This window comes from Xenopus tropicalis, chromosome 3 (genome assembly GCF_000004195.4).
Source record: "Xenopus tropicalis strain Nigerian chromosome 3, UCB_Xtro_10.0, whole genome shotgun sequence".
Classification (NCBI taxonomy): Eukaryota; Metazoa; Chordata; class Amphibia; order Anura; family Pipidae; genus Xenopus; species Xenopus tropicalis.
This window is the reverse complement of record NC_030679.2, coordinates 118,177,427-118,204,070: the sequence shown is the minus strand read 5'-3', so window position 1 is coordinate 118,204,070 and position 26,644 is coordinate 118,177,427. Positions and strand designations below refer to the sequence as shown.

The following is a 26,644-nucleotide window of genomic DNA, read 5'->3' as shown; positions in this document are numbered from 1 at the left end:
GTTTTCTTGCTTGTTTCCCTTTGCTCTTATAACTCACATTTTTTTAAGGGAAAATATGAACCTATGTTCAACATAACCAAATCATGAAGCTTGTGTTTAAAAAAAGAAATCCATTTTTTTCCTTTTATTTAATAGCACTCCTGGATTATTGTTCTACTTATCAGGAGATTTTTTAAATAGAGACATTGAGCACTATGTAAACAACCCATTCCTTCCCCTAGGTACTGTTTGTGACTCCTGTTTAGAAGGAAGGGTTTATTATACAAATAAGTCAAAGTCCTTTGTTTAGAACCAAAGTTTCTCTGCCCACAGCCCAGTGTTAACCTGCAGACACAATAAGCAGAGAGAGAGCTGCTTCGTTGGATGGAGGTGGTGCAACCCTATAATGTGAACCATACACTGGCTTGACTCATACTGGCAACATTGTTACATGGCCTGCTAGAGATGGGCCGGTACCACAGGCTTGAGGCGCTACTGTTTAAAAAAGAAGGTTGTGGCCATTCTTGCCTAGTTATGCTGACTATTTTAGGAATATACCAGTATCATTTTAATTCTAAGTAACAATCCAGTGTATTGTGGGAAACTGATCATTGGCTGGAGGAGAGCAAACTATTGTAACGTTGTGCATATGGCCAGCACCAGCAATGCAGGGAAGAGCAAGGTACAGCCAGGCTTTGCTTTCATTAGCAATAATACTTAAGCACGACTTAAAATAGCAGCTATGGGCACTGTCAGACCGAGGACTGCATCAACTATCCAATGTTCCCTGATCTGATGGGAAAATCATATCTTGCCTCATAGAGATCTGGCCAATTTGATTCCAGATTTCTTTTGGGAAGGCCTGCCCGCAGTGACCAAATATGGGCAGAAAGGCTGCTGAATTGGTATGGCCACCTTTAGGCAAGAATATCACACTATGCTGTAGCCTTGCTTTCAATGGGACCAGGGGCCCCAGCCGTCTTTCACCAAATGTTACTCCCCATGTTAAGCTCTAAAAGAAAAGCCATTTACCAGTTGGCCATTACTTTTTCCAGGAGAGAGAACTCAATTTAGTGTTCAATGGTGCCTTTACTGCCAGAGCATAATATCACATGGTTAAAGCAGTGACCAGGGCTTGATACTCTGAAAGAACAGCGTTCAGCACAAAGTAGCCCTGAGGGGAAAGCAACATTTCTGTAAACTCTGGTAACAAGCTCGTTTGTATTAACAACAGACTTGTAGATATCACATTATGCTGCGAGTAATTTAAAATATCTTCCTTAAAATTATTGAAATTGTTATTATCAAGGCATACTGTGCATGTTGAATTCTTTGGCACAATAGGATCTGACCATTCTGATATGCATGATGTGTTATAAAGATAGCTGTAATCTCAGCCATAAAGCATAGAAGTACTGCTGCATTGCCTGCTTGACCTATGCTCTGTCCCAAGTCAGGTTTAGCTCTAAGGCTGATGTCAGATGAGGCATAGGGCGGATATTTTTGGCAAGCGAGCTTGAAAGTCTTGCGTATTTATGCGTATTTCAGCTACACGTGCCTGCACCCAAGCGTATCCCATTCATTCGGGTGCAGGCACATTAGCAGTTTTTACGCTTGATGAAAATATCTGCCCTACACTTCGTCTGGCATTAGCTTAAAAGAAAAAGCAGGCATGTGCGGGTGGGGGCAGCATTTCCAACAATGGTTTCCTCCGTCCCACTAATGTGTCATCTTGGAGGAACAGATTTTGTAGCATCTCACAAAGTCCCTAAGCTTTTACAAACAAATCAGAGGTTGCATCCAAAGCTCATACACTGCCTTTCACTGGTTCCATTTCCCAAAGGTTGGCAGATACTCAGCAGATTCATTTTAGGACCCCCTGCAACTTAGGGGAGACAATTTTCCTTGAGTAATTTATGAGTTGTGTATTTCCATAGGCTTTTTCACAAGCAAAGCTCAGACAGAAAAGGTATGGTTGTTCTTAAGAAGATATTAACATTTAATAAGCTCCAAATACCAGAGATGAGGGCAAATAAAAGCCCCTTGTGGCAAAGAAAGAGATATAAGACAGCAGTTTGGACACTTAGCCAGCTAAGCCATTTCAAACTGTTCATGTAACAAACAATGTCATGGCATATTCACATTTGTGCCTCAGTGTTATCCTTCCATTTTGCCCTGTCTTCTACCGAGACAGCATGTCAGTCAGGCAGCAGCGGGTTTGTGAGTCTCTCATTAAAACATCGGTCACATCATAGAACTGGTTTTCCAAGGCCAGTTTGTAGCGGGTATAGGTATCTTCGCAGTAACCGAGCACTCTCTTCAGATTTTGAAGTCCGGTAGCTCCTGGAGGCTGTAATTTACACCTGAGAAAACAAATAACATTCAGACGCAGCAGCGAAATGTGTATTTATGGTCAGTTAAAAAAATATGCACCAGCCGTGCCTCATATCTGTCTCAAGACAAAGATGCTCAAAAATAAAAAAATATTTAATATAAAACAGTTTGGGTAAAAAAAAGCTGTAATTTTATTGCTTGAAAGAACAAGGGCATTCATTGAACAAGCCTAGCTCTCTCTCTAAACACAGCATATAGGTCTTCCTTATCTGTCAGTGACCCCCAAGCCCCTGGGGAGGAAGGCTCAGGCTGAAGCCTATTTGGGTGAGAACTGGGCAGAATGGGCATTTGCTCTTCTAGATACACCAGAAAGCCCCTAAGGTTAGTTACGGTAAGATTTGGGGTGCATTTGAAATTGCTGGTCTAGATATCTTGGACCTGTGACTAAATGAGTGTTATGGGAGGCTTTTTGATTGAAATTGATTGAATTGAATTGACAAGAAAACTGGATATTCCTATAGGTACATATATACATTGCCAGTACACATGAGTGTAAAAATCCTTTCACCACTTAACAATTATAAATCCCATGGAGATATCCCTCACATTCAGAGCCTTCCCAATGGATCCATTATGGCTGAAAAGTATTCCTGCTTAAAGTATATGTCAACCCAAAACATCATGTTGTGCCCAATAAAAGAACATAATTCTAAGCAACTTCCAAATATGAAGTTATTAAAAAATATATCAGTTCTTTAAAAGTTGTATGTAAATGTAATTGCTACTGAAGGCAGCATTTGCTTAACTCTCAGTTATGATTTTTTAAACAATGTTGCAAAGGTCAGTCTCCTCCAGCGAGGCAGGTCTGTTACATTGTTTCAAAAGTCAGAGCCACTAGGGCAGAGAATAGAAAAGGCCAGACAAACACTGCTTTTAATAGCAGTTATATATACAAATAACCTAAAAACCATTACAAATTTGTAATGAATGTATATTGCAAAGTTGCTTAGAATTAAGTTTTCTATTGTAACATAGTAAGTTGGGTTGAAAAAAGACATACGTCCATCACATTCAACCATAATGCCTATATATAACCTGCCTAACTGCTAGTTGATCCAGAGGAAGGCAAAAAAACCCCATCTGAAGCCTCTCTAATTTGCCACAGAGGGGAAAAAATTCCTTCCTGACTCCAAGATGGCAATCGGACCAGTCCCTGGATCAACTAGTACTGAGAGCTATCTCCCATAACCCTGTATTCCCTCACTTGTACTGAGAGCTATCTCCCCTACCCCTGTATTCCCTCACTTGTACTGAGAGCTATCTCCCATACCCCTGTATTCCCTCACTTGTACTGAGAGCTATCCCCCTACCCCTGTATTCCCTCACTTGTACTGAGAGCTATCTCCCCTACCCCTGTATTCCCTCACTTGTACTGAGAGCTATCTCCCCTACCCCTGTATTCCCTCACTTGTACTGAGAGCTATCTCCCCTACCCCTGTATTCCCTCACTTGTACTGAGAGCTATCTCCCATACCCCTGTATTCCCTCACTTGTACTGAGAGCTATCCCCCTACCCCTGTATTCCCTCACTTGTACTGAGAGCTATCTCCCCTACCCCTGTATTCCCTCACTTGTACTGAGAGCTATCTCCCATAACCCTGTATTCCCTCACTTGTACTGAGAGCTATCTCCCATACCCCTGTATTCCCTCACTTGTACTGAGAGCTATCTCCCATACCCCTGTATTCCCTCACTTGTACTGAGAGCTATCTCCCCTACCCCTGTATTCCCTCACTTGTACTGAGAGCTATCCCCCCTACCCCTGTATTCCCTCACTTGTACTGAGAGCTATCCCCCCTACCCCTGTATTCCCTCACTTGTACTGAGAGCTATCTCCCATACCCCTGTATTCCCTCACTTGTACTGAGAGCTATCTCCCATACCCCTGTATTCCCTCACTTGTACTGAGAGCTATCTCCCCTACCCCTGTATTCCCTCACTTGTACTGAGAGCTATCTCCCCTACCCCTGTATTCCCTCACTTGTACTGAGAGCTATCCCCCCTACCCCTGTATTCCCTCACTTGTACTGAGAGCTATCTCCCCTACCCCTGTATTCCCTCACTTGTACTGAGAGCTATCTCCCATAACCCTGTATCCCTTCACTTGTACTAAGAGCTGTCTCCCATAACCCTGTATTCCCTCACTTGCTAAGGAGCAAACAGGCTAACAGTTATTTTTTGGGTTGACTTGTCCTTTAAAGAGGAACAGCCCCCACCCATTCTAACCTGTGAAGGTCCTGCTGCTCCCCCAGAACCGCCTCCTTCCCTTAATACCCTTTGGACAACTGCAGCCCAGTACAGTTTACTGATCCCAACCAGGTTCCATTGTTAATATTCCTGCTCGTCAGTTGCCACCAGGGAGCTTGATCATTGGATGCGATGCACCCAAATATGGAGGCTAAAAACCTGTTGCTGTGCTGCTCTGCATTTTCCCCAAAGAGGTTCGGAGAAAGAGTTCCAATATTAAACATATATTCTCCCCTGACAGAATTCTATCCCCCACTGTGCCCCCTTCTTGGTATCTCTAAGGTATTGTAGCCCATTCTGCCTCCCAAAACCACGGCTTCCAAAAATCAGGCGCTTACTTGTCAGACAGTTGCTGGAACACTCCACTCCGTAGCAGTTCTCGCTGCTTGAATTCATTTAAATACTGAAAGTCTCCAGCAAGAATCACCTTGTGATATAAAACCTCTGCCCAGTCTGGCTGTATATCATAGGCCTCTGTAACAATGACTGCCTGTGGAGCAAAGCAGAAGAGAAAAAGGAAAGAATTCAGCATAGCATTCGCTGGTGTGTCGCTGAGCTTGCAGCATCTTGTCTTATACCTGGTAGAAACGTGGCAGTTCCAGTATTGGCTCCATCAAGTTCTCTCTATCCAGGTTGATTAATTTAGTTTGATGACTGTTGTTTAGCAGATGAAGCTGCAGAGTCAACAGACGGGTAAGGCGAGCACAGCGCAGAGACTGACGGACGCAGGAATCCTGTCCACCAACAGAATCACAGAGATTACTCATATGCAAAGGGATACTTCTTAATTGACAGTAACCAATGACAGTATCAATATGTATCAATAGCAGTGGGTGTTTAGTTAGAGAACACAGAGAGGGGCACCTTTGAGTAGCTCTCAGCTGCATCTATTAGGAGGGTAAGTGCTTTCATTAGTGCAGATCTCAACTCCACCAATTCAGACATCCAGTATTCTGCAAAGGAAAGGCCAATGGGTGAGATTAAAGGCATTTCTCACTTCTACCATATTCTCTGAATGCATTCATATCACCCTTACCCCATGCCCTAGACTGGATGAGTTTGAGCTGGATCAAAGCTGCCTGCTCATGGTTGTGGCCAATGTCACGGTGCAAACTGAAGCAGAGCGCAGTCATGTTGTGCTTCTCGCTGTCTCCTGGATGGCAGCGCTTAATGTATTCCAAAAGAGCAGTCTGCAGTCCCCCCTTCTGAAATGCAACAGAGGAAGGTTTATTGTAAACCCAACCCTTATAAGATATTGCAAGCTGACTGTAATAGCAATAATTGGCATTTTCCTTGGCAAGTAACAAGTAAAGCGGATGAGTGGAGATTAGAATACATTTGTATCAGAATAACTATTAATAATTCCATAAAATTACAGAAATAGAAGTCTCTACATTTCTCTGCCTTACTGTATCTAGCTGTTTCCTCAGCAGAACCTCAAAGTGCTGTTCCTTGTGCAGAATGTCAAACACATAAACCATCTCATTATAACGACCAATCCCAGAGAGTAGGCGAACCTAAAGAACAAAGAGAAGAGCAGTGAATGCGAGTGAAATATAGTCAGTATGGCTGAGTGAGTGACAGGGACTGGAATACCATAAGGCTGTATTCTTGGTTAGCCGCCAAGTGACTCTCGGTTAGGTGTCGACATGCCTGAAGCACCCGTCGAATTCCTTCAAGATGGCACGTTAAACTGAAGCAATCGTGGGCAGAAATCAGGAGTTCAATAACTGAAAGACACGAGCAGTGCATACATGTAGGAATAAATGTGCTCTTTGTGACGGTGTGTGTCCTTAGTGGGGAAACCACCACCACCACAATTAGTGCCCCAAGCACTTTATATATAGGCACCACATGGGCCTGCCTGGGATCGATAGGGCCCAGATATTGCTGCATCAAAAAAAATATGTTGCTGTCTGGCTCTTTGACCCTGATCCTAATATGGCTGGGCTAGGGACCTGCACAGAATCAATTTTTGAAGCCTGGATCTGCACTCTACCTTAGATTATAGATAGACCCACGACCCCACAAACCTGCATCTGGAAATACTACACACAACTCGCAGGGTACCCGCTATTCTTGCAGGTAAGGTGCGGGTATCTGCAATAATAAGTATATTCTCACATGGGCACATACTGAACTGTGTTACATCAGAGGCAAAAAACAGCTTCATAAGAAGAAAAGGCAGAGAAGATACTCACTGCAGTGTTGCTCAGTCAGTGGCACATTTTCTAGATAGTCAAGTAGCGTTAATCCAACCAGAGTTGGGTCCTGGCAAAGTTTTACAAGCTGCAAAAAGCGCTGCCTTATTTCAGAGGCATTATAAACTTCCACGGGCCCTACACCAAGCAATAGAAAAACCAACAGTGAGATGCGGTTACAGTAACGCACAGATATCAAAAAAAGACTTAAATAAAACTGGAAAGGCAAATAGCCAATATCATTTCATCAAAACTAGAATCCCTGCTCCCATCAGACAGTACAACGTTTGTAATATATAACACGTAACTGTAACACACACATATTGCTACACTCTTGCACAATACACTGGAAACATAAATACCTGCCCGCCAGACTCTCACACCCTCTTCTGCCACAATCTGTGCCACTGTTTGCGGCGACAGTCCGTGGAAGTTGATGACTGCTTGTGCTCTGTCTGTGAGCTCGGGACGCTGAGAAGAAAGCAGAGAGCGTAGAATCTCGCCGGGATCTCGAGAGGAGATATCTGAGAAGGAACATCCCAGGTCCTAAAGGGGGAAGGAAACCAACACTAAAGTCATTCACTTAAATGTCCCTTTAAGAAAGCTTTGAATTACGGGAAGGACATCTCCCATAGACTTCATTTTAATCAATTTGAATTGTTAAAAATCATTTCCTTTTTCTCTGTAAAAATTAAACAGTACCCTTGTACTTCACCCCAACTAATATAGAATTAATCCTTAATCCTGTTGGGTTTAACTAACTAAAATATTTTTTTTTTTTTTAGAAGACCTAAGGTATGGAGATCCAAATTACAGAATGACCACTCATCCAAAAAAACCCAGGTTCCAAGCTCTCTGCATAATACATTGTATATTTGCTTTCCAGTGTCAGTCCCTATAATCTTGTGGCTTTCTCCATTCAGGCACAAGTGGGGAACAATATTTTTATTGCACAAACACCATGGTGCTAAGAGCAATGCTGGCCAGAGGCAGATTACAGCAGATCCCAGAGCAAACATATTCCACACAGTCCTTGACTGGGATACAAAACAGCCCCCTATCAGCCCACTAAATAGTGGCTGTCTATGGGATTTTACAGAAGCCCCTCCTTTCCTAGAAACAGTAGATTCCAGTCTGGGTCTGATTCCAGGACACTTACAGGTAGTGAGTGCAGTATTCTGCTGAAGTGTTTGGTATGACTGCAAATGAGGTTGAATAATTGCCAATGTGTGTGTGTGTTTGCTCATTCCTACCTGGCTTAACTCGTAAAGACACAGCAGCTGTTGGCAGTAGGTTTTGCCATGGGAGCACCTGTCCTTCAGAATTTCCAGATCTAAGAGCACAGGATCACTGGGTACAGGGGGCATGGCGGTGTCCAGAGAGGAGGCTAAGGACAAAATAAATCAAGTCACAAGTTTGAAGGTTTTTTTTTTTTTATATGACGGCAATTGTAATATGCACCGGCATCCATAAGCCTTTACAGCACCTGTGAAACAGCCTCTCTGGCAAAGTTTTAGTGGTTAAAGTATACGTGTTAATAATAAAACTATAGTCACCCTGACACCTGAAACAGGTATGCACCATAAAAGTGCAGAAGAGGCCACCTTTTCCCCAGTAGTTGCTTCTAAGAGCAAACAGAAAATAAAGCAACACAGCACAGGAGCAGCTTGGCTGGGTCAGTAGCTGGAGCCTCCCACTCTCGCCCAGCTTCAGGGGGTTGGTCTGGAAGGTCAGTGCTATAAAAATTGCATTTGTGTAGGTTGTATATTAAAAACAAGTGAGTTAACCAAGTCAATAATTCCTTTCTAAGAACAAACACTGCCTTCTCTCTGCAAACAAAGAAACAGCTTCCACAGACTCTAAACATGGCCATATATACGCCGTTATTACCGTGGAAAGATGGTAATTGTAGCGTGTATGAGCCCCTTTACACTCACACACAAGGTGGTTGAGAGTAGGAGGCTCTGTGTCCTTTGAATCCCAGGTTCATTTTCAGTCCCAGTCTGGACCTGGCTGCTCCCGTTTGTTCATTTTTTATTTTCCTTTTACCCTAACATTAAATCATTAATGCAACATATGGGTGGTTCACCTTTAAGTTAAGTTATAGATCGGCTAATTATAAGTAACCTTTCAACTGCCCTTCATTTTTACTTTTTATAGACTTTGAATGATTTGCCTTTTTCTTCCGCCCTTCTCTATTTATATTCCAGTCTCTTATTCAAATCAATGACTGGTTGTTAGGGTAATTTGGACTCTAGCAACCAGATAACAGCTGATATCCAAACTGAAAAGCTGCTGAATAGTGATGAGTGAAATTTTTCACCAGGCATGGATTCACAGCGATTTGCTGCATTTCAGCATTAGTGTATTGTTTTGCGAAACGGGTGAAAAAATTCACTGCAGAAAAATTCGCTGTGCAACAAAAAAATTTGTTATGCGCTATAAAAAATTAAACAAAAGAATGGTGCACAACATTTTTTTATGCCATTTTGCAAATTTTTTGTCGTTTCACGAATCATTTCAAGATTTTTTGGCGAAGCAAAGCGGGACAGATTCGCTCATCACTACTGCTGAATAAAAATCTCAAACAATAAAAAATGAAAACCAATTTCAAATTGTCTCTAAATATCATTCTCAACACATACAGCACTGTGGAATATGTTGGCGCTTTATAAATACATGTTATTAAATAAATAAATCAATCAGTGATGCTGTTAATTTAAAGGTAAACTACCCCTTAAAATGGTGCATAATGGCAAATAGTATTTCCAGGTATCAGGATCACATTAAAAACATAAAACCTCTGAAAACCAGAAGTTTGACACCCATATGGGACGCTGTAGGAGAACTCCAAGCTAATTAAAGTAGAAAGGCTGCAAATACACTATAAAAAAAATGTGCTGGGCACTTACCCTATCCCTGTTTTACCAGTAGTTAAAAGTCAGTAAATGCCAGGCAATTGCTGCAACAAGGTCACTTTCAAAACTTACAGCTGTGCAGTCTTTTCCTCTGGTGCCATATGCTTTCCCGGCGTTCGCTGCCTTCACCGAGGATAGCTTGAATTTCCGGATGCAGTTGGTCCCTTACGGTCTCTCCTGTTGCTAGTGCCCTGCAGTTCAGCAGTAGCCAAAGATCATAATGAGGTAGCAGAAAGTACCTGCATACCCGACTGGCCTCGTGCACACGGCTCTCATCCAACAGGCAGTCAACCAAAGAGCTCAATGCTTTGGTCTGTTCTCTGTCCAACAAACTGCTAGGAGTACCAAGCGGTGGCAAATTAGAGATATGAAGAAGCGAAGGAGAGTTTAGTGCAGGCAAAGATGAGAATGAAAACTCCAGGGTCAAGCTAGCAAATGAAGGCAGAGTACAGAGTTGACTAGCAGCTCCATGTTTACTCAATACTTCTCTTGCCAGGCGACATTTCCAAATCTTCTGCTCAATTTCCTCCAGGACTTCTATAGAAGCAGTGTTACTTAGGGACCTCCAGTGCCCAGCAAGGGTAAACAGCATCTCCTGCTCTGCCAAAAACTCTGTCTGATCCCTAAGCAAGCATTCAGGCGCTACAAGAGAAAGAGTCTGAGAGCAGAAGAAGTCAGACGCTGCAGCTGGGGAGAGCTCCGTGGCGCTAAACACCTGGTGGCATTTTCTCCAGTACTGTACACGGCTTTGAGAATTCTCCCACTGCCCAACCTCTTTTAAGAGACATTGGTCCTGCAACACCTGAGGTAGGTAACAACCCAGATATCAGTTCAAACCACATACATTTGAGGCAGAGAATTCATATAATAAAGTGACAGATGAAGAAAGAAACTAATTTACCTCTTCTATGACAATACTGTCAGTGGGCAATTCTGCTAGTTCTGCTACTCTTTGTGCAAGAGAAAAAATCCTTTTGTCCAACAGCATCTGTATAAGCCTTTGACACTCAACCTGCAGGGCTTCAGGACTATAGTGGCATATTAATTCTTTGCTAATGGCAATAGGGTGGTCTTGAAGAATAGAGGTTAGATCACTCAGCTTATGAACATCTATTCCTGAGAAATGAAAAGGAAAGCATGAGCTACAGGAGAAATATCTGAATTATGACTTTATTAATATATTAGAATTGTTTGATTCTCTTTACCGCCAAATAACTGTGGTTTAGCTTTGTCACTCAGAAGCTGCAAAACCTTCCGCAATTCATATGGAGTCTGGGTCTGCAAGAGAAGGAGCTGCAGAAGTTGAGAAGCTCTTTGTAGCAACCAGGGCAGTGGAATGAGAAGCGATAACTCTGTATCTTCAGTGTCATCCTAGAAGAACAGAGAGATTATAACTGAGCTATACAATCCCCTCAGTGATACTGGTGATATAATAATGTTATTTTACCAAGGTTACAATCTTACGTTCATCATCCATCTTTGGAAATCATCTATTTTCTGTCCAGCCTCCAGATAGTATTTATGTTGCAGGCAAAGCTCATACAGTTCAAGTAAGAGAAGAAGGGGACAGTCCTGCAAATATCAGCAAAATAAGTTGTGAATTCAACAGTGTTCAAACAATGCCAAAACAGTACCCCAAACAATTCCTTCACTACTTCATGCATTGAGTTTCTACATCCACACAAAACTTGTTTTTATTTCTTTTACTTCCACTTTGCCCTCTAATACACAAGACTGATCATTTTCCTCAAAACCTGTAACTTCTGTCTGACCTTTAAGTTCTTCCTAACCATTTGCTCAACATACCCAGTGTGGCATTTAATGTATATATGTGCCACCCCTGGGATTCAAAATAGGCACAAACAGACCCCACCAGCCTAATAAATAGTTCCATAGATTCTATGAAATCTTACAGAAGCCACTCTGGTATTTTCCAGAATCCAAAGATTGCTAGTCCGGCCTGGTCTGTGCCTTTCTACCCCTTATGTCTTTACCCTGCCTCCACACACACATTTGCCTATACCTCTAAAAAGATGCTGAATGCTTTGTACAAAGTCTGGCTATCTTTTCTCTCCAGCAAGATTTCCCAAATCCGTGTCAGATCTTGCAAGTCCCACTCATGATCTGAAGCAACCGAAAGCATATTTGTGAGTTCTGCACAATTGGCCGGATCTACAGAGGTTACAAGCCACACACACAGGCAAGCAATTTGGTTGGTGTCCTGTTAGGAAAAGAGAAAATGAAAAGTCTGGATTTTTAAAAATTTTGCTTAAAGTTAAAATTCTATTAAATGGGAAGTTCACCCCCAAAAAACCATTGTATGTTGTCGGCACAAGTCTATACTTCTAGGTACTAAGTTCTATGTACTGCTTATTTATTTTTTATATTAGCATGTTTTTGATTATTATATGAAAAAATATTTGACAGCAAATATTGAAAGTGGCAAATCTGTTCTTAGAGAAATAACAATTTTCATGTTACCTGCATATATGCAGCAAGCACACTCAGCAATGGAGCTCTGTGCTTAATACATTCCTTTAGAAGTGTGCGGCCTGGCTGCCCAGTCTTCTGGCACCCAAGCAATATATTGTACAAACTGGCAGTCACTGTATCATTTTCAGATCTTTCCAAGTCATATTCAGAGATTTGTGCATCTGAATTTGCATCTTGCAATGATAGCATTATGTGATTATTAAGTGCCGGGCTCAACTTTTCAGCTACACATAGGACCTGCAAAAAAGGGATGAAACTGTGAGAAAGTAACAGCTAACCATACATGGTAACACATATTAACACACTTGTGTTGTGGTTAGATACCTTATGTGTGCACCCACCTGTTCCTGAGTGTGTGTGTTCACAAGTAACTGCAGCCAGTCTTGTTGCTGTGCGCAGCTCCTCAAATACCTAGTGCTCATGGGAATAGAATGGAGGAGGCAGAACTGCTGAATAGTTAAACAGGAGCCAGTGGGTAGAGATGAGCTACAATAGACAAACATATATATCAGTCTGCGCTGGTACAAATTGGGTCATGTGAAGAACAAAATAAGTAAAACAAAAAAATGTTCAGAAACATAAATCAATAGGAACAGAACTAAGCTTCAGAAGAGTATTATTGGTATAAAACGGTTTTTGACTAAAAAGTCCTGCAGGCCTCTATAAATTAGCTCTTAAGGTAATATGCCCCCTAGTTCATTGTTTATGCCAACTAAGTGGCTATTGGTATGCCTCCAACTCTACATAATTATAGACACACAATGCATTTCCTCTTAAAGAGGTGCTTGTGTCTCAAAGCCATTTGTAAATTACTCTGCAAGGAAGAAATCCAGACTGTATACAGAGGAGTTAAGTTGGGGTGACAGAGACCATGGTTTGAATATCAGCAGAAATAACATGTGATCATAGGGATGCACAGTCTTCTGGCTACCCTTAAGGTAGCACAAACAGAACAGATGTTCTAACTGGTGTAACAGAAAGGAGAAGGGGAACCTGCAGGTGAAACTAAACATCTTGAAGCAGTGATTAGCATGAGGCTGCACTCCTTTAGCTGTGCAAATTGCTTTCATGTTTAAAAGCAGCAATAATAGGTTGAAGGAATCTGAAAGAAGGAGTCTTGTAGCACTGGGCAAATGATGAAGACAAACTTTCACTAGGTGAAACGGAGTATTTGAACATAAACTCTATTATGCCAGTTCAGATTTTTGTTTATAGCGGTTTTGTGCACTTCTAATTTATTGAATAGAAATATGTATATGTATATTGGGAATAACTTTGTTATACTTGTGATCCACAAATACTGTTACCTGTTTTGACACTCTTCAGAAAATACAGCTTCCTCCAGGCTATGTAAAATATCCATGGCTGCTTCTCTCTCATTCTCCACCAGTCTGCAAAGTCTGTGAGCTAAAGAAATGATACAAAGAACATCAGCAAATACAGAATAAAAGATTAGAAATGTCAAACATATAATTAGGGGAACAAACAATCCAGATATAAAGACATACAAGTACAAGATACCTAAAGCTTGTGCCTGGGATTTGTGTACCCCTGGATCCTCATGCAGAGAAGCTGAGTGACTTAGTATCATGTGTGCAACGTTCACATCCACTCGAAGCTTGTGGCTGTTGAGACCCAGTAACTCAAAGAAGCAGCAGCATGAAGCAAGCACAGAGGAGAGATGAAATGAAGACAGTGCCAGGGAATAAACATCCTCAGCAACTTGCTTGATTCTGGAATGAAATATGGAGATATAAGATGTGAAGATACAAACAAAACAGAAAGTGAGTGTAGAGGTGGGTGGGGAGGTAACGTAGTAGGGACAGAATCAAATGTGAAGGCTAACGGGCAAAAATAGACAGACGTATAAGTAAGCATTTTGCCTAATCTGACTTACAGCTGTTGGGGGGTTTTGCTTCTTAGTAGCTGAAACACCAGAAAGGTAGCGAATGCGACTGATGGTCGCCCGCTCCGCAGGAAGAAGAAGACATCTAGTTGCTCACCCACAGAGAACTTGCTGACCAAGGCTGGACTTGAGCAATGTGGGAGCACTGCACTGTTGTCTTAGAATCAAAGAAATATTCACATTATAACAAATTACGAATACCAGTTTGTTTTCAATATTCCTCTTCTAAAACAGAGAACAGTGGAATACTCACCACTTGCAGCAAGGGTATTTACCGACTGCCATGTGAAGAAGTGTGTAGGCTGAAATGGGGAGAGAGCCTGTGAACAAAGAAAAATCAGTCAGAACACTAGAAACATGATGAATTCTTTGGATGGACAGATTAATCAGTCATGTTTAACATTGCAAACATCTCTACAAAATACAGATGGATTGGGCCTTTAAAAAATGCCTTTTCTAGTATTCTACTTAAATTTTCCCCAAAACTTTTGTTAGCAGCAGTAAGTTGTTCTATTTCCTCCTGGCTGCTTTCCCAGGCTGTGCAGGAAAGCCAGCGCCTCTAAGCACTTTGCACTGTAGGATGCCAGCTAATCCGAGCCAGCTAAGCAGACAGGAAACTGCTGTTCATCTTAATTAGCGTGAAGACAGTGCTGTGATTGGATATACACATTCTACTGTGCTTTTGGGGATTGACAGTAAGGACACACCCACCTCTAATTTGTAACACACCTTTAATTACATATATGGCAAGGGATAAAATGAATGCTCAGATTCTGACCACAATGTAGTAGATGCCATAAATTTGAAACAATTTCTGCACATTGTGATCAAGGACTGAATGACTAAATTAGACAGTGTGTCCACTAATGTGCGTCTCCAGAATGCATACTATTCCATTACTGCAGCCCAAGTGCCAGAAAATGAAACGTGAAAATGAATTAAAAACCTTTACAAATAAATGTTTTTTTTTTTTGTTTAACAAAAGTCTGATAATATAATATATGGTAGGTACAATCTGAGAACCTGAGCCCACAAAAGTGTGCACAAAAATGATCTAAATACTTTAATACCTGTAGGAGATGGTAAAGTGAAATGTCAGAGGGAGAACTGACAGTAGCTGGGTGTGTACTGAAGAGAGCTGCCTTGAGCTTCGGATATGGAGCTAAAGCCATTTTAAGAAGCTGAGGGTCTACATTTCTATGACCAGAATCTGACTCTCCATGCTGCTCCAACACCTAATATTTGGAAAAATATAAAATAATCATCAGCCTGAAACATATTAGAATTAAAGGGAGTTGAAAATACCAAGATGCCAAAATTATATTACCCTGTCAATGCCACCAGGTGCATACATATTGGTTGCAAGGGCGAGCAATGTGTGTCCCTCCAGCAGCATGCTGCTCATACTAGGCTGGTACCCTGGCATCACCATATGGGCATTGGAGAGGCTAGCATTAAACATGCGGCTTGGATCTGAAAGTCATGAAACATTCACTTTTATGAAGCATTCCATTAATAAACCTTAGGTTCAATAAGGCTTTTTTTTTACCTTATTTATTTATGCTCCATGGATTGTTCAGCTCAGGGTAAAAAAGTAGGAAGAATCTCTGCACATAGGACACGCTAATCTAAGCACTTTTGCAATCTATATTACACTATTTTTTTTCAAGATTCAGATATCAAGGAATATATGTAGTGATGAGCAAATGTGTCCTGTTCCGCTTTGGAGAAAAATTTGCAAAACTATGGACAAATTCGCAAAATAGAAAAAAATGTGTGAAACGAGGGTGGTGCGCAGCTTTTTGACACGACCACGAATATACGCAGCAACATTTTGCAGAATTTTCGCAAAACAATTCACCAATGGGGAAATGCAGAAATCCATGCCTGCCGAAAAAATTTGCTTAATACTAGATATTTGTACTGTTGATATTCATTAGGAAAGATTAGGAAAGAAAACTTATCTAAGGTTTTTCCCAACATTATACTTTCATATTAAAAGTACATATATAACCTTAATGTCTTAGAATATTGAAAAAAATAATGAACATAAATTGCAAAAGTGCTTAGAATAGCTTTACATTCACTTATTTTAAAGGTTTACTTATTTTTTAAAGATATCTTGACAAGACAGCAGACTCTATTATAATCAGAATTACTGGTATACATGGTCTCACCGACAGCATTAATGCCTCAGTCGTCCTTACCTTCAGAGTTGTCTTTGACACCTCGTATCTGTACCAAAAATGCAAACCAAGGCAAGGTTTCATGCAAGGTTGTATTGCCCAAAGCAGAGCAAAGCTGAGAATTCAACCTACAGAAAAGAGAGTGAAATTAGCCTCTGCACTGCCATACTTTCAGAGAGGACTTTTGGCAATACCCTTCGCAGAGCAGAAAAGACTTTTACCATACGCCATATGCATTGAGTTGATCTATTTAAACTCAAGAGGGTTCCATATACTAACACATTTATGAAACTGCTCCAGTGGTGTAACCACTCAGCAATTAGTTTTACAAATTGAAAAGCAAATGTCTGGATGCTGTGAGTTGGTATATTTGTATTCTATTTACAAATTACATCTGAGTGATACCTGTGATAATCCAGATATGTGTACAATAGGTAGTGAAGACTCTGCTCAGCACACAGCAAAACGAAGTGGGTGTGACGATCTTGATTCTCAGAGGTGCTGCACTGAGGGTTGGAGACAGGAAACGGCATCATGCTCCTACTAACTGCCATACGTTCCACAAGGGCCTCAAAATTCTGCTGCTCAGAAGGGACAAATATTTCCATTCTGCGGCAAAAAGAGCAGGTCATCCAAATGGGCATACATACTTTATATCATGTAGCACGTAAACTTCTTTGCACATTTTATAACATAACTTACTTCTCTTAAACAAATATTTATACATGCTCAACTGTAAGCAAGAAAACTTAAAAAAAAAAAAAACTCAAATTTTTGCTATCACATTATAGTAATCATTACCATAACTAACTTTTATTCCTACAGAGCCAGAAGATTTAAAACAGCCCCCCCCCAACCCACTAAATAGTCTATGGCATCTTACAGCAGCCCCTCTGGCATTTTGCCTGAATCCACAGATTGCCTGTCCAGGCCTATACAGACCTTGCTAACTTGTCCAGGATCTTCTGCTTTGTATAGTCACAACAGAGGGTGCATGACTCCACTATTTCTGGAGTCAGAAGAGGCCATGTTGAGAGATCATTGTTACTTGTCTTTCCATGTTTTTCTAAAGATTCTATCCATGAAGAAATCCTCTGCCATGCATGCCATAAAGTAAGATGACACCACAGATTTCTTGGGTGTGAGAAACCCATATCTACTGGCAAGAGAGGGGTACTATTTAGTTTTTTAGTCTAGTACTTGAGATGGGTTTGCTTGTTTCACCTAGACTCTCACCTTGACTGTTCCTCAGGGGCAGTAAAATAGCTTCCTTTGTTTCCAAATCCCAGCCCTGAGCCCAGTAGAGGAGGACCATGTGTGACTTGTTCTTAGAAGGTGTCAAAGCTGCTTGTAGGACTTCTGGTTCCTGAGATCCAGTGAAAAGCCTCTGTACAAGCCTGCAAGTAATAAATACACTCCTTGAGATATCATTTAATGAATAATGTCAGGGGGACACAACTGGAACACAGTACACTACATTACCTGTGAGGCAGAAGTTTATGACTCTCTTTAGTCCTTTTTTGTGGACAACAGTAAACTTCTTCCAAATGGATCACAGTTTGAATATCTTCCTGCTCTTGGTCTGAAAAACACCCCTCTCTCTGCAGGAGATCTACCTGAAAAACAGCATGTGTCAATTAGCAGCACAGAAGGCTTGAGGAAAGATAGTGGTTAAATCGAAATCAAATCAAAATTAAAGAAAACAACCCACCAGCAATGTCCTGACGCCCCGATCTGATGTGTGCAAACAAATGCGCTTAAGCTCATTCATGACAGAAAAGCCCTAAGAAAAAAATATGTTGCGGTATTAAGGTGCAGATATTGTTATATAATGAGGGTAAAAGATATCTGAATAGAAAATGAAGTCTGAGGACTAAACACTCAGACTATTCAGATGAAAGAAATAAGCCAATGACTTGATCAAAAGACCAAGAGAGCTACACTACTCATTTAAGACACAAACACAGAGAGTTTGCAAGCAGTACGGTACATTTAATGCTAGATCTATAAAAGTGCTGAATCAAGACATCTAAACAGAACACATCAATTTTACAAAACTGCCCGACCCTTTATATAGAAAACGTAAACATCAGATCTGCTGGTAAATTTGGAGGGCAGGTCATGAACACATACACAATGGAACAAGACAAACAATATCCATAGCCAATGAATATTAACAGGGGTTTTATCAATCAATCGTAGAGACTTTGTGCAGTGATGCTGGATGACAGAGGGAAGTATTTATTACTGGAGCCAAAGAGTACAAAAGAGATGTAATGTTTTTGTCTTACCTATGTGACAGGTCTGTTAGCAAAGTACCTCTGGCTTTCCCCCAGGGCTGCTTTATGCCTAGCACTCTAAACATAGCAGTGCGTGGCATGCCCCACTGGATGGACTAGGAGGTAAATTTTAGGCATACAGGTAAACATCATCCCATGAAAGGCAGGTTTTAATGAGCCTGGGTCTCTGTTCATAAATTAAACAGTATTTCTAAACCCAATATAACTGTATCCTACCCAGACACTACTAGCAACCTCACCATATTTCGGAGAAGCTGACGAGCCTCTTGCAGGCGTGTCTCCAGCAGGCATTTGTACACCAGATTAAGGCCTTCTTGTTTCAACCATGTCAGGCTGCAAGCTTGATGACCCTCAGCACGCAGGAATACCTGGGCCTCAGGAATGCGGTTTGTCAAAATGGCATCAGAGATTATTTGCTAAAACAGAATGTGATGGAAGGCAACAATCAGAAAAACAGAAAGTAACGGCAAAATAAAAAAGGGCTTCTGTTATTTACAATAAAGGCTTACATTGCCACCAAAGGAAAGTAAAACAAAAGAGCATGCTAAACTAGTAAAATAGCAGTTTGTCCAAAGCAGTCAAGGAAATCTGTGAAGGAATCTGATTGCAGTATACCTGAACATATAATGTTATATAATTTTTTATAATATATAGGTTACAGCACAATAAAAAGAATACTTGAGTATTTTTGGCTGCTCTTATGCTCTGGACCCTTTATGGACTGGAAGAGCCGGTTAACTTTCCTTACTCTTAAAGGGTCAATCCACTTTTTGTATGATGTACACAGTTGGGCTTATTTAGCATCAGTTTGATTAATGAACTTGTCTGGCATTCCAACAGATTTGACAGATACCTGAAGTGAACCACTGAAATAGCTATACCAAAAATGGGGGTTACTGATTAAACTTGTATATATACAAAATATGCTTTGGGTAATTTATTATTATCAAGCTACATATAATTAAGCCTCAGTGACAACCAGCCCCAGGATATCACTCTTCTGCTAAAAACTATTTACTGCATCCAAACACTGCATAAAGCAAGTTAATCCCTTAACTTCTCGTGCAAGTATATGTACTTTTTACAAGTCCCAGTTATACTCAGCCATTTTGGCATTAATACATTACCCACTCATTTTTTACTCACTATTTGATCCATTAAATTAAGCTCTAATTTAGTTTAATTCAGAGCTTGATCAATTAACAATATTGGCAGTTTTGCACGATATTACCATAATGTTTGGTCACCTTGCTGTGCTTACCTCCAATGACAGATTCTTCCAAGAGTGTAACTGTCCCTCAATACCTGGGACGTCCACAGGTTGTGGCTGTTCCATAAATTTCTTCATGAAGCGGCGTAGCTTGGTTATATAACCCATAAGAATCTCAACAGCTTGCTGCAATGCAGGACTTGACTCTGATTGCACAACAAACATCAGAACTGCTATGAGAATAAGCATTAAACCATTGCCAAAAAAGGGATGGGCGCAAGGCTGGATCTCAATATCTAGTATAAATAAATCTAAAGCAACTGGACTTGTTAAGTAATCATTGAAGACGAGCAGCTTCTTCAGTTCAACTGACTGGTATGGGAAGTCCTCAGCATATGTACTCTTCCACTAATCCAATCACAATGGCACTTTCAACATAGGACAGCGAACTGTACAGGCCAGGGCTCTGCTGTATTTCTACACCTAAAAGACAAGGGACACTCCTTTGAAAATAGCAACTTCCAAAGTTTGGACTAAGAAGACCACTGGTTTGAAAGAGGTGTAAAAGAGGCTATTCATGTTAAAGTGGAGAAACCGTCCCTAAACAGAGGCCGGGGCCTTCGACACAATCTGTCTGCTAAATACAATGCTGTTCTAACATCGGTACCCCGGCACTTTCAGAATGCTTCACACATCCATTCATGCAACTCTAACAAGTAACACCTGTTTCGATGAGTTGCATGATAATTTGGTAATCCTTTCAAAGTAACTACACAGCATTCACACCTCTGTGAGCTTCAGATGTCACCTTTCTGAAGAGTTACAAAGTGCCATTGTGATTGGATTAGTGGAAGAGTTCATATGCTGAAGACTTCCCATACCAGTCAGTTGAACTGAAGAAGCTGCTCGGATGAGTAGTAAAACGTCTTCAATGATTACTTAACAAGTCCAGTTGCTTTAGATTTATTTATGCTAGATATACCATGACCTGGATGAATGAAAATCTTCATTGCTGGATCTCAATGTGTTTTTCAGCAAACCTTGAGAGCACTACACTATACCAATTGGTCCCACCATGACAAAAATAAGTATAAAAAAAAAAAAAAAAAGGTTTTCCACAGTCAATTACAAGATATCACCCCAAAACAGCCAGTTACAGTATCTTTATACAGTCATTCTAAACAATTCTCTAATATCTGGTAAAATGGATTAAATATACATATACACTATAAAGTGTCCCAGTGTTAATGACAGCAGATTTTATTAGTAAATATGTGAGGATCCTTCTGAAGTATTACCTATCCCTTCTTTTGCAATTGACGTATATTGTACTATATGATTTAAGTTTAAGGGCAATAAAAAAGATCTGAGAGTTTGTTTAAGTCTTTTCTATTCACAGTAACCTTGTGACAGTTAGACAACTGTTCAATTAAACTATCAGTAGGACAATACTATACTGCTTATCTACAAATTGTTTACATGGCACAGAGAAAAGAGCAAACTTGTGAAACTTGTATAATACCAGATAGCAGCGCACAGAGCAGATGAAGTTGTCCATTCAGGAAGCCAAGAGTGAGCTGCAACAACTGCTCAGAGAAGTGCTTGCTTTGTGTCTCCTGGTCTGTTTCTCTGATGTAGGAGACAAGAAGATCAAGAGCTGGCAGAAGATCCTGCACATCTGAACAAAAGCAAAATAACTAGAGATGATTGTGAGATCTGGTAGTGGAAAAGAAGTAATTAATAAGACGAAGACACACGCAAGGTCCAGTTGCCACAACTTTTTAAAAAGTTGCGGCGACTAATCCACACATGAAAAAACATGTGTGATTAGTCACAGCGAGTTATACTCTACCCTAAGCTAAGTGGCACAACTGGTCACTCACTTTGCAGATAGCGTTCCGCCTGGATGCCATCGGGAGGCTCCTCAGAGATCAAAGGGTTTAGGATGCTTACTTTGCTCTTCAGGAAAAAGTCAACAGTGTCTAACTGTCTGTTGTCTAGACCAGCCTAAAACAGGATAACTTTATATAGTAACAAATAGCAGAAGTAAATTTCAATTTAAGGCAGCAGCTTCACAGGAAGAGTACATAATAGAGGGGATAACCAAAACTATTTGTAGCAGCTACTAACTACAGTCCCAGAAATATCCATTAGAGAAAATGAGCAAATATCCCAAATCTTGTGCTTATTTCTCTTCTGACTGGGCAAACCTCTGCATAAACCTCTTTAGGGCATAAGCCCTACAGTTACTGAATCTATGCTCTAATGCCCAGTTACCTAACCTTTGGTCCACAGATAAAGCTTCCAGAACTCTTCAACTTCTAAGAGGTTAAGCCTGCATTAAGTTGTAGTCCATCAACATCTGGGACCCAACATAAAAAAGCTGTCTCATATCAGAATTTATAGTACAAAATGATTCTGAATTCCCTTACCTCTAGTGTGTGAATGGGAACGGAGCAACGGCCCCACTTATTTAGAAGACATAAGGTATCTGCTGTACTTGCACTGCCATGAATCATTAATCTGGTCAGGAATTCCTCTTGTGAAGCAGAAAACACCACTAGAGATAGCCCTCGATCTGGTGAAAACAGCAGCAATACAAAAAAAATTAATACATTAAAAAAAAATCTAACAACAAGGCACTGGTAAATCTTTCGAAACCCCAGAATGCCCTCTATAACTGAAATCCAGTCTTCTCACCTGACATCACCAGGCAAGCATCTTCCTGAGAACAGTGAACAAAGTGAGCCTTTCCCAAGGGATAGGAAGAGATTTCCTTTGATTGCATGTCCCATTGTATCATGTTAAGTAAGCCATCCATCCCAAAAAGACACAGTACAGCACTGAAGGAAGTGACAGACCCGATGTGGAGACTCAAAGGATCATCCAACCCTTCAGAAACAATCCTCACCCAGCCTTCCCCCACAGGGATCCCACTGAGAGGTACTTTTAAAGGAAGGTTACAAGGCCATAGATAAGGGTTCTTGGAGCACACAAACGTGTCTGAAGAGTTCATGATCTCATTGCATAGTGAAGACAGTGTGGCATCCCAAGATCTTTTAAAAAGAGAGGAAAGTAAGAGTGAAGTTCATATGAAAAGGAGTCAGCAGCAGATAAGACTAATATGACATTAGTAAACATGGGCAAAACGTATATTACCTGTCTGAGCGTAAGGTACATCTAGGGGTACAAACACTTTCATGACAACTACTCAGTCTCTCTTCATCTGCACCTGATATATGTAGATCTGGGACATGATCACTGTGCCAGGCAGATACTGCGTGATCTGAGATCTCTCTGTTGGGAAAAACATACCACAAGATAAAGGACCATATGCTAAACTGCAAAGGTCTGCAGTTATCTCAGCTATTGCAGGCTTTACCTGGCATCTTCACAGAGTTGCACAGAGAGAGCCCAGGAAGCAGCAGTGGTGACTACAAATAAGCCTAGGTCATCAGACACACAAATACTGTTGAGTGGATCTAAAGCAGCATTCTCTGGTCTTAGTGGAAGTTCCATGGTGAAGATGGGTGAGCCATCTACAGTATCATAAACATCTACAAGAGTTTGTTAAGGAATATGGGGAAGGGAGTAAGATAAACTACAGTAACTGAAAAATAATGGTTATTAACAAAACATTAAAAACAGAAACCAAATATCACAGCCCATCAAGGAAAATAAAGATGGAACCACAGTACTGAAAATTTACTACATGGCCACAAAGGATACATACAAAACCATAAGTATCCAGCATAAACAACAGCCCACTTTTTAAACATACATCTGAAATGCGCTCTGTTGCTTCGAAACCCAAATCCAAGCATAAGCAGGATAAAAGTTTTAGACTGTTATCTTCTGAAGAAAAGTGAAGATGCAACAAGACACTGCTACTCAGCAACAGCAGAACATCATCTCCTTGTAGGGACAATAGCCGAACACAGATGACTGAGGACACACCTGAAAAATATGATTTTTTTACTTAACTCCTACCAGGTAAGTAGCCACAACCAAATCACACAAGGCAGGTAGCAGAAGTCAGCTTTTGGGAAAAAAAAGGCAAAAAAATGTATGCATACTAACAAACATGGTTATCTGCACAAAGTTTCCTCAAAGTGTCCTCATCGCAAAGAAAGATGGTGGTCACATTCAAGTGCCCGTCTGCAACATGCAGGCCATGAACAGCAACTTCATTGCTCCCACTCAGAGTAAGAAGACGGGGGATGTTGTCAGATGGTTCTTCATTCCCATCAGCATTTTCCCACAGGAAACTAGTGCATGAAGACAAGTTGTTTAATCAGCTGATAAGAAAAAAAATATGACTTCCACATAAGTCTGAAATTGTCACCATAAAAGAACTTGCCAACAGAACATTCCTTTTTGTCAGCGCCAGTTAAATGCATATATATATATATATTCAGGGGTGATCTGGTGTATCACTAAGTGTGCATACTGCCCATTATAGCCATTACATATGGCCCTTCATTATTTTACATATCGTTACATCATTCAAGCATGAGTATGCCTAACCAAAGTTCAGTATTTTTATCCAGATTTTTTTTTTATCTTTTCCTTGCACTCTTTTTTTATGAAGAAAATGTATATTTACACATATTTGTATTAGATGAACACTTAACATAAAAGATCTTGAAGGACACCAAACCTAGTTATTATTTATTATGATTCATTTTGTCTGTAAGAGACACCTTTTCAGTGTATCAGCTAGAAATGTTAGCACATACAGTATTAGGTTATATTCTTGTTGGACACAGCAAAAGCAGCAGTCACATCTGAATGGGCAGAGTTTTGGAATGCACAGTGGTGGTTTATCATGGAACTTATACGGTACACACACTCCTCCTGTTGAGCGTGGATGACAATTAATAAAACAATACAGATGGAAGCGCATTATATGAGAAACATAATAGTAGTTCCAGGCGTCAGTGTTTCCCTACATTAAATGTCTGAGCTGGAACATATCAGCAATGCTTTTGTTAAATGACACTGCACAGTTGGCGAGACACCAAAACGTTTAGGTCCGCGAAGATTAGGACATGCATTTGGGGATATTAATAAGAAGTAACCAGGCCCAGACTGGGATTCAAAATAGGCCTTGGCATTTAAAGTACATAGAGGCCCAAACAGCCCCCCCACCAGCCCACTAAATACTGACTGTCTACGGCATCTTAGAGTAGCCCCTCTGGCACTTGCCAGTCTGCCTTGAAGTACCACTTAGACTGTAAGCTCTACGGGGCAGGGACCTCCTTCCTATTGTGTCTCATACCACATGGCACTTATTCCTTGTGCATTTATATATATATATATATTTATTGTATTTATTTATTTATCATAACACTTGTCCTCCCTGTGTGTAATTTTGTATTTTGTAAGATTGTACAGCGCTGCGTACCCTTGTGGCGCTTTATAAATAAAGTTATAAATACATACATACATACAAGTAAATTACTTATTGTGTCTAAATTATTTGCAGTAACAAAGTTAGAACTCTTACTGAGAGAAAAGTCCTTCCAGCTGAGTATGGGTTGTGTGGAAGCCTTCATATGGGAGCGCTGTCAGGTGAAGTTCCCCTTGAGGGCAAAGACTGCAGAGAGTAGGGTGCTTCTGCCTTGTCAGGGATACTCTCACTGGTGGATTGGTCCCTTCAGGCAGTGTGAGTCCTGGCACCAGAAGGATGTTCAGATTCATCTTACAGCTTCTGCAGATAGAAGAAAACAAGTCAAACACAATGAACTGCAACAGACTGAATAAATATCTATTCAGCCTCACACTGAACAAAAGTTTTATAGCACTTACTAACTTCAGATATTAGACAAGGAAGCTTCCATGATTTACATCTACTTCCACTTACTGAAATGTCCTTGCAATTATTTTCCATTACAGTATACGTAAATGTGTTTAATTATTTAGGAGACTTAGATTGTAGGGCCACTTAGGTACTAAACGGATAATTGTAAAGTTAGAAAGGCATCTGCTGAGCCCCAGGAAAGACTTGTCTGCCAACATATTACGCAAGCTATACATGTAACGTTTTCCAATAAGATACAAAGGGGGAAGCTTTCTCATAGTTTACAAGGCCTGGTCTTGTTCAGTAACACAGATGACTGGCATCACACAAAGGTTGCTGCATCTACAGTTTTACAAAACTATCTGCAAATTGAATATGCCATCTACACTGCCGGCTAGCAATCCCATCTCCTTCTCTGTGGGTTTGTTCTATAAGAATGGTTTCTATGGAAATCATTGTCAATTCCCATGTAAGTAAAGAGCAAAGCTTTATATTCCCTCCTTACATTCTTTACTTCAGCTCTTCACCCTCCATTTAATAACTCATGAACCATCACTCGCCATTTTGCAGCTTTGCCTCTACTTCCCCTTTAAATGTTTAACCCCCTCCCCTCCGAGACAGGAGCAAAGTTTAATGCCAACCCCTGCCCCCTCTCACTTCCCGAATTCTCAGGGAAAGTACCAATATACATTTAATTTAAGGGATGTTATGAACTTGTCGCACTTGTCTCCGTCACACAGCTCACAGTCGCCTATTTAACTCACTGTAATATTCTCCTTCCCATAGAGAGTCCTTTCCTCCAGTTGCAGCCATACGTTTCCTCACTGCTACGCTTCCTACAGACACAATGTTTGGGAGGTGCCGCACTACGTTAGCTCCCCCTTCCCTGCGCCCGTACTCGGACTCTATTTACATTTCTGACAATCCCCAATAAAGAGCGCAGCCATGTTTGTCACCACAGGTGACAGGCGCTGCCGGAAGTTTTCTCCAGTCACATGACATTGGAA

At 40.8% G+C, this 26,644-nt stretch overlaps 1 protein-coding gene across 3 annotated transcripts; it reads right to left on the bottom strand.

The window, feature by feature from the left end:
* Window positions 1-1,949: 1,949 nt before the first annotated feature.
* On the bottom strand, window positions 1,950-26,635 carry spg11 (SPG11, spatacsin vesicle trafficking associated). Of its 3 annotated transcripts, none has more exon segments than NM_203738.3 (41): window positions 1,950-2,342; window positions 4,959-5,110; window positions 5,199-5,354; window positions 5,485-5,573; window positions 5,657-5,825; window positions 6,030-6,137; window positions 6,217-6,350; window positions 6,822-6,959; window positions 7,184-7,367; window positions 8,075-8,208; window positions 9,812-10,541; window positions 10,641-10,855; window positions 10,945-11,110; window positions 11,204-11,311; window positions 11,763-11,960; window positions 12,221-12,469; window positions 12,574-12,718; window positions 13,540-13,639; window positions 13,754-13,965; window positions 14,130-14,295; window positions 14,392-14,458; window positions 15,209-15,373; window positions 15,466-15,611; window positions 16,346-16,452; window positions 16,730-16,933; window positions 17,267-17,483; window positions 17,561-17,721; window positions 17,807-17,940; window positions 18,036-18,107; window positions 18,864-19,040; window positions 19,886-20,040; window positions 21,357-21,512; window positions 21,718-21,841; window positions 22,267-22,412; window positions 22,535-22,890; window positions 22,994-23,131; window positions 23,217-23,391; window positions 23,564-23,791; window positions 23,915-24,102; window positions 25,344-25,547; window positions 26,402-26,635. In NM_203738.3, coding segments are annotated over 41 exon segments (7,074 nt in total). In that variant the 5' UTR covers window positions 26,422-26,635; the 3' UTR covers window positions 1,950-2,161.
* Window positions 26,636-26,644: the final 9 nt, after the last annotated feature.

Coding starts and splice junctions, on each gene's coding strand:
- spg11 (XM_012958758.2), bottom strand. CDS start 26,421: ATGGGAAGGAGAATATTACA. Junction 23,392..23,563: donor GGATACTTATGGTTTTGTAT/GTATCCTTTGTG, acceptor AAACTCTTGTAG/ATGTTTATGATACTGTAGAT. Junction 2,343..4,958: donor TTCCAGCAACTGTCTGACAA/GTAAGCGCCTGA, acceptor TTGTTTTCTCAG/GTGTAAATTACAGCCTCCAG.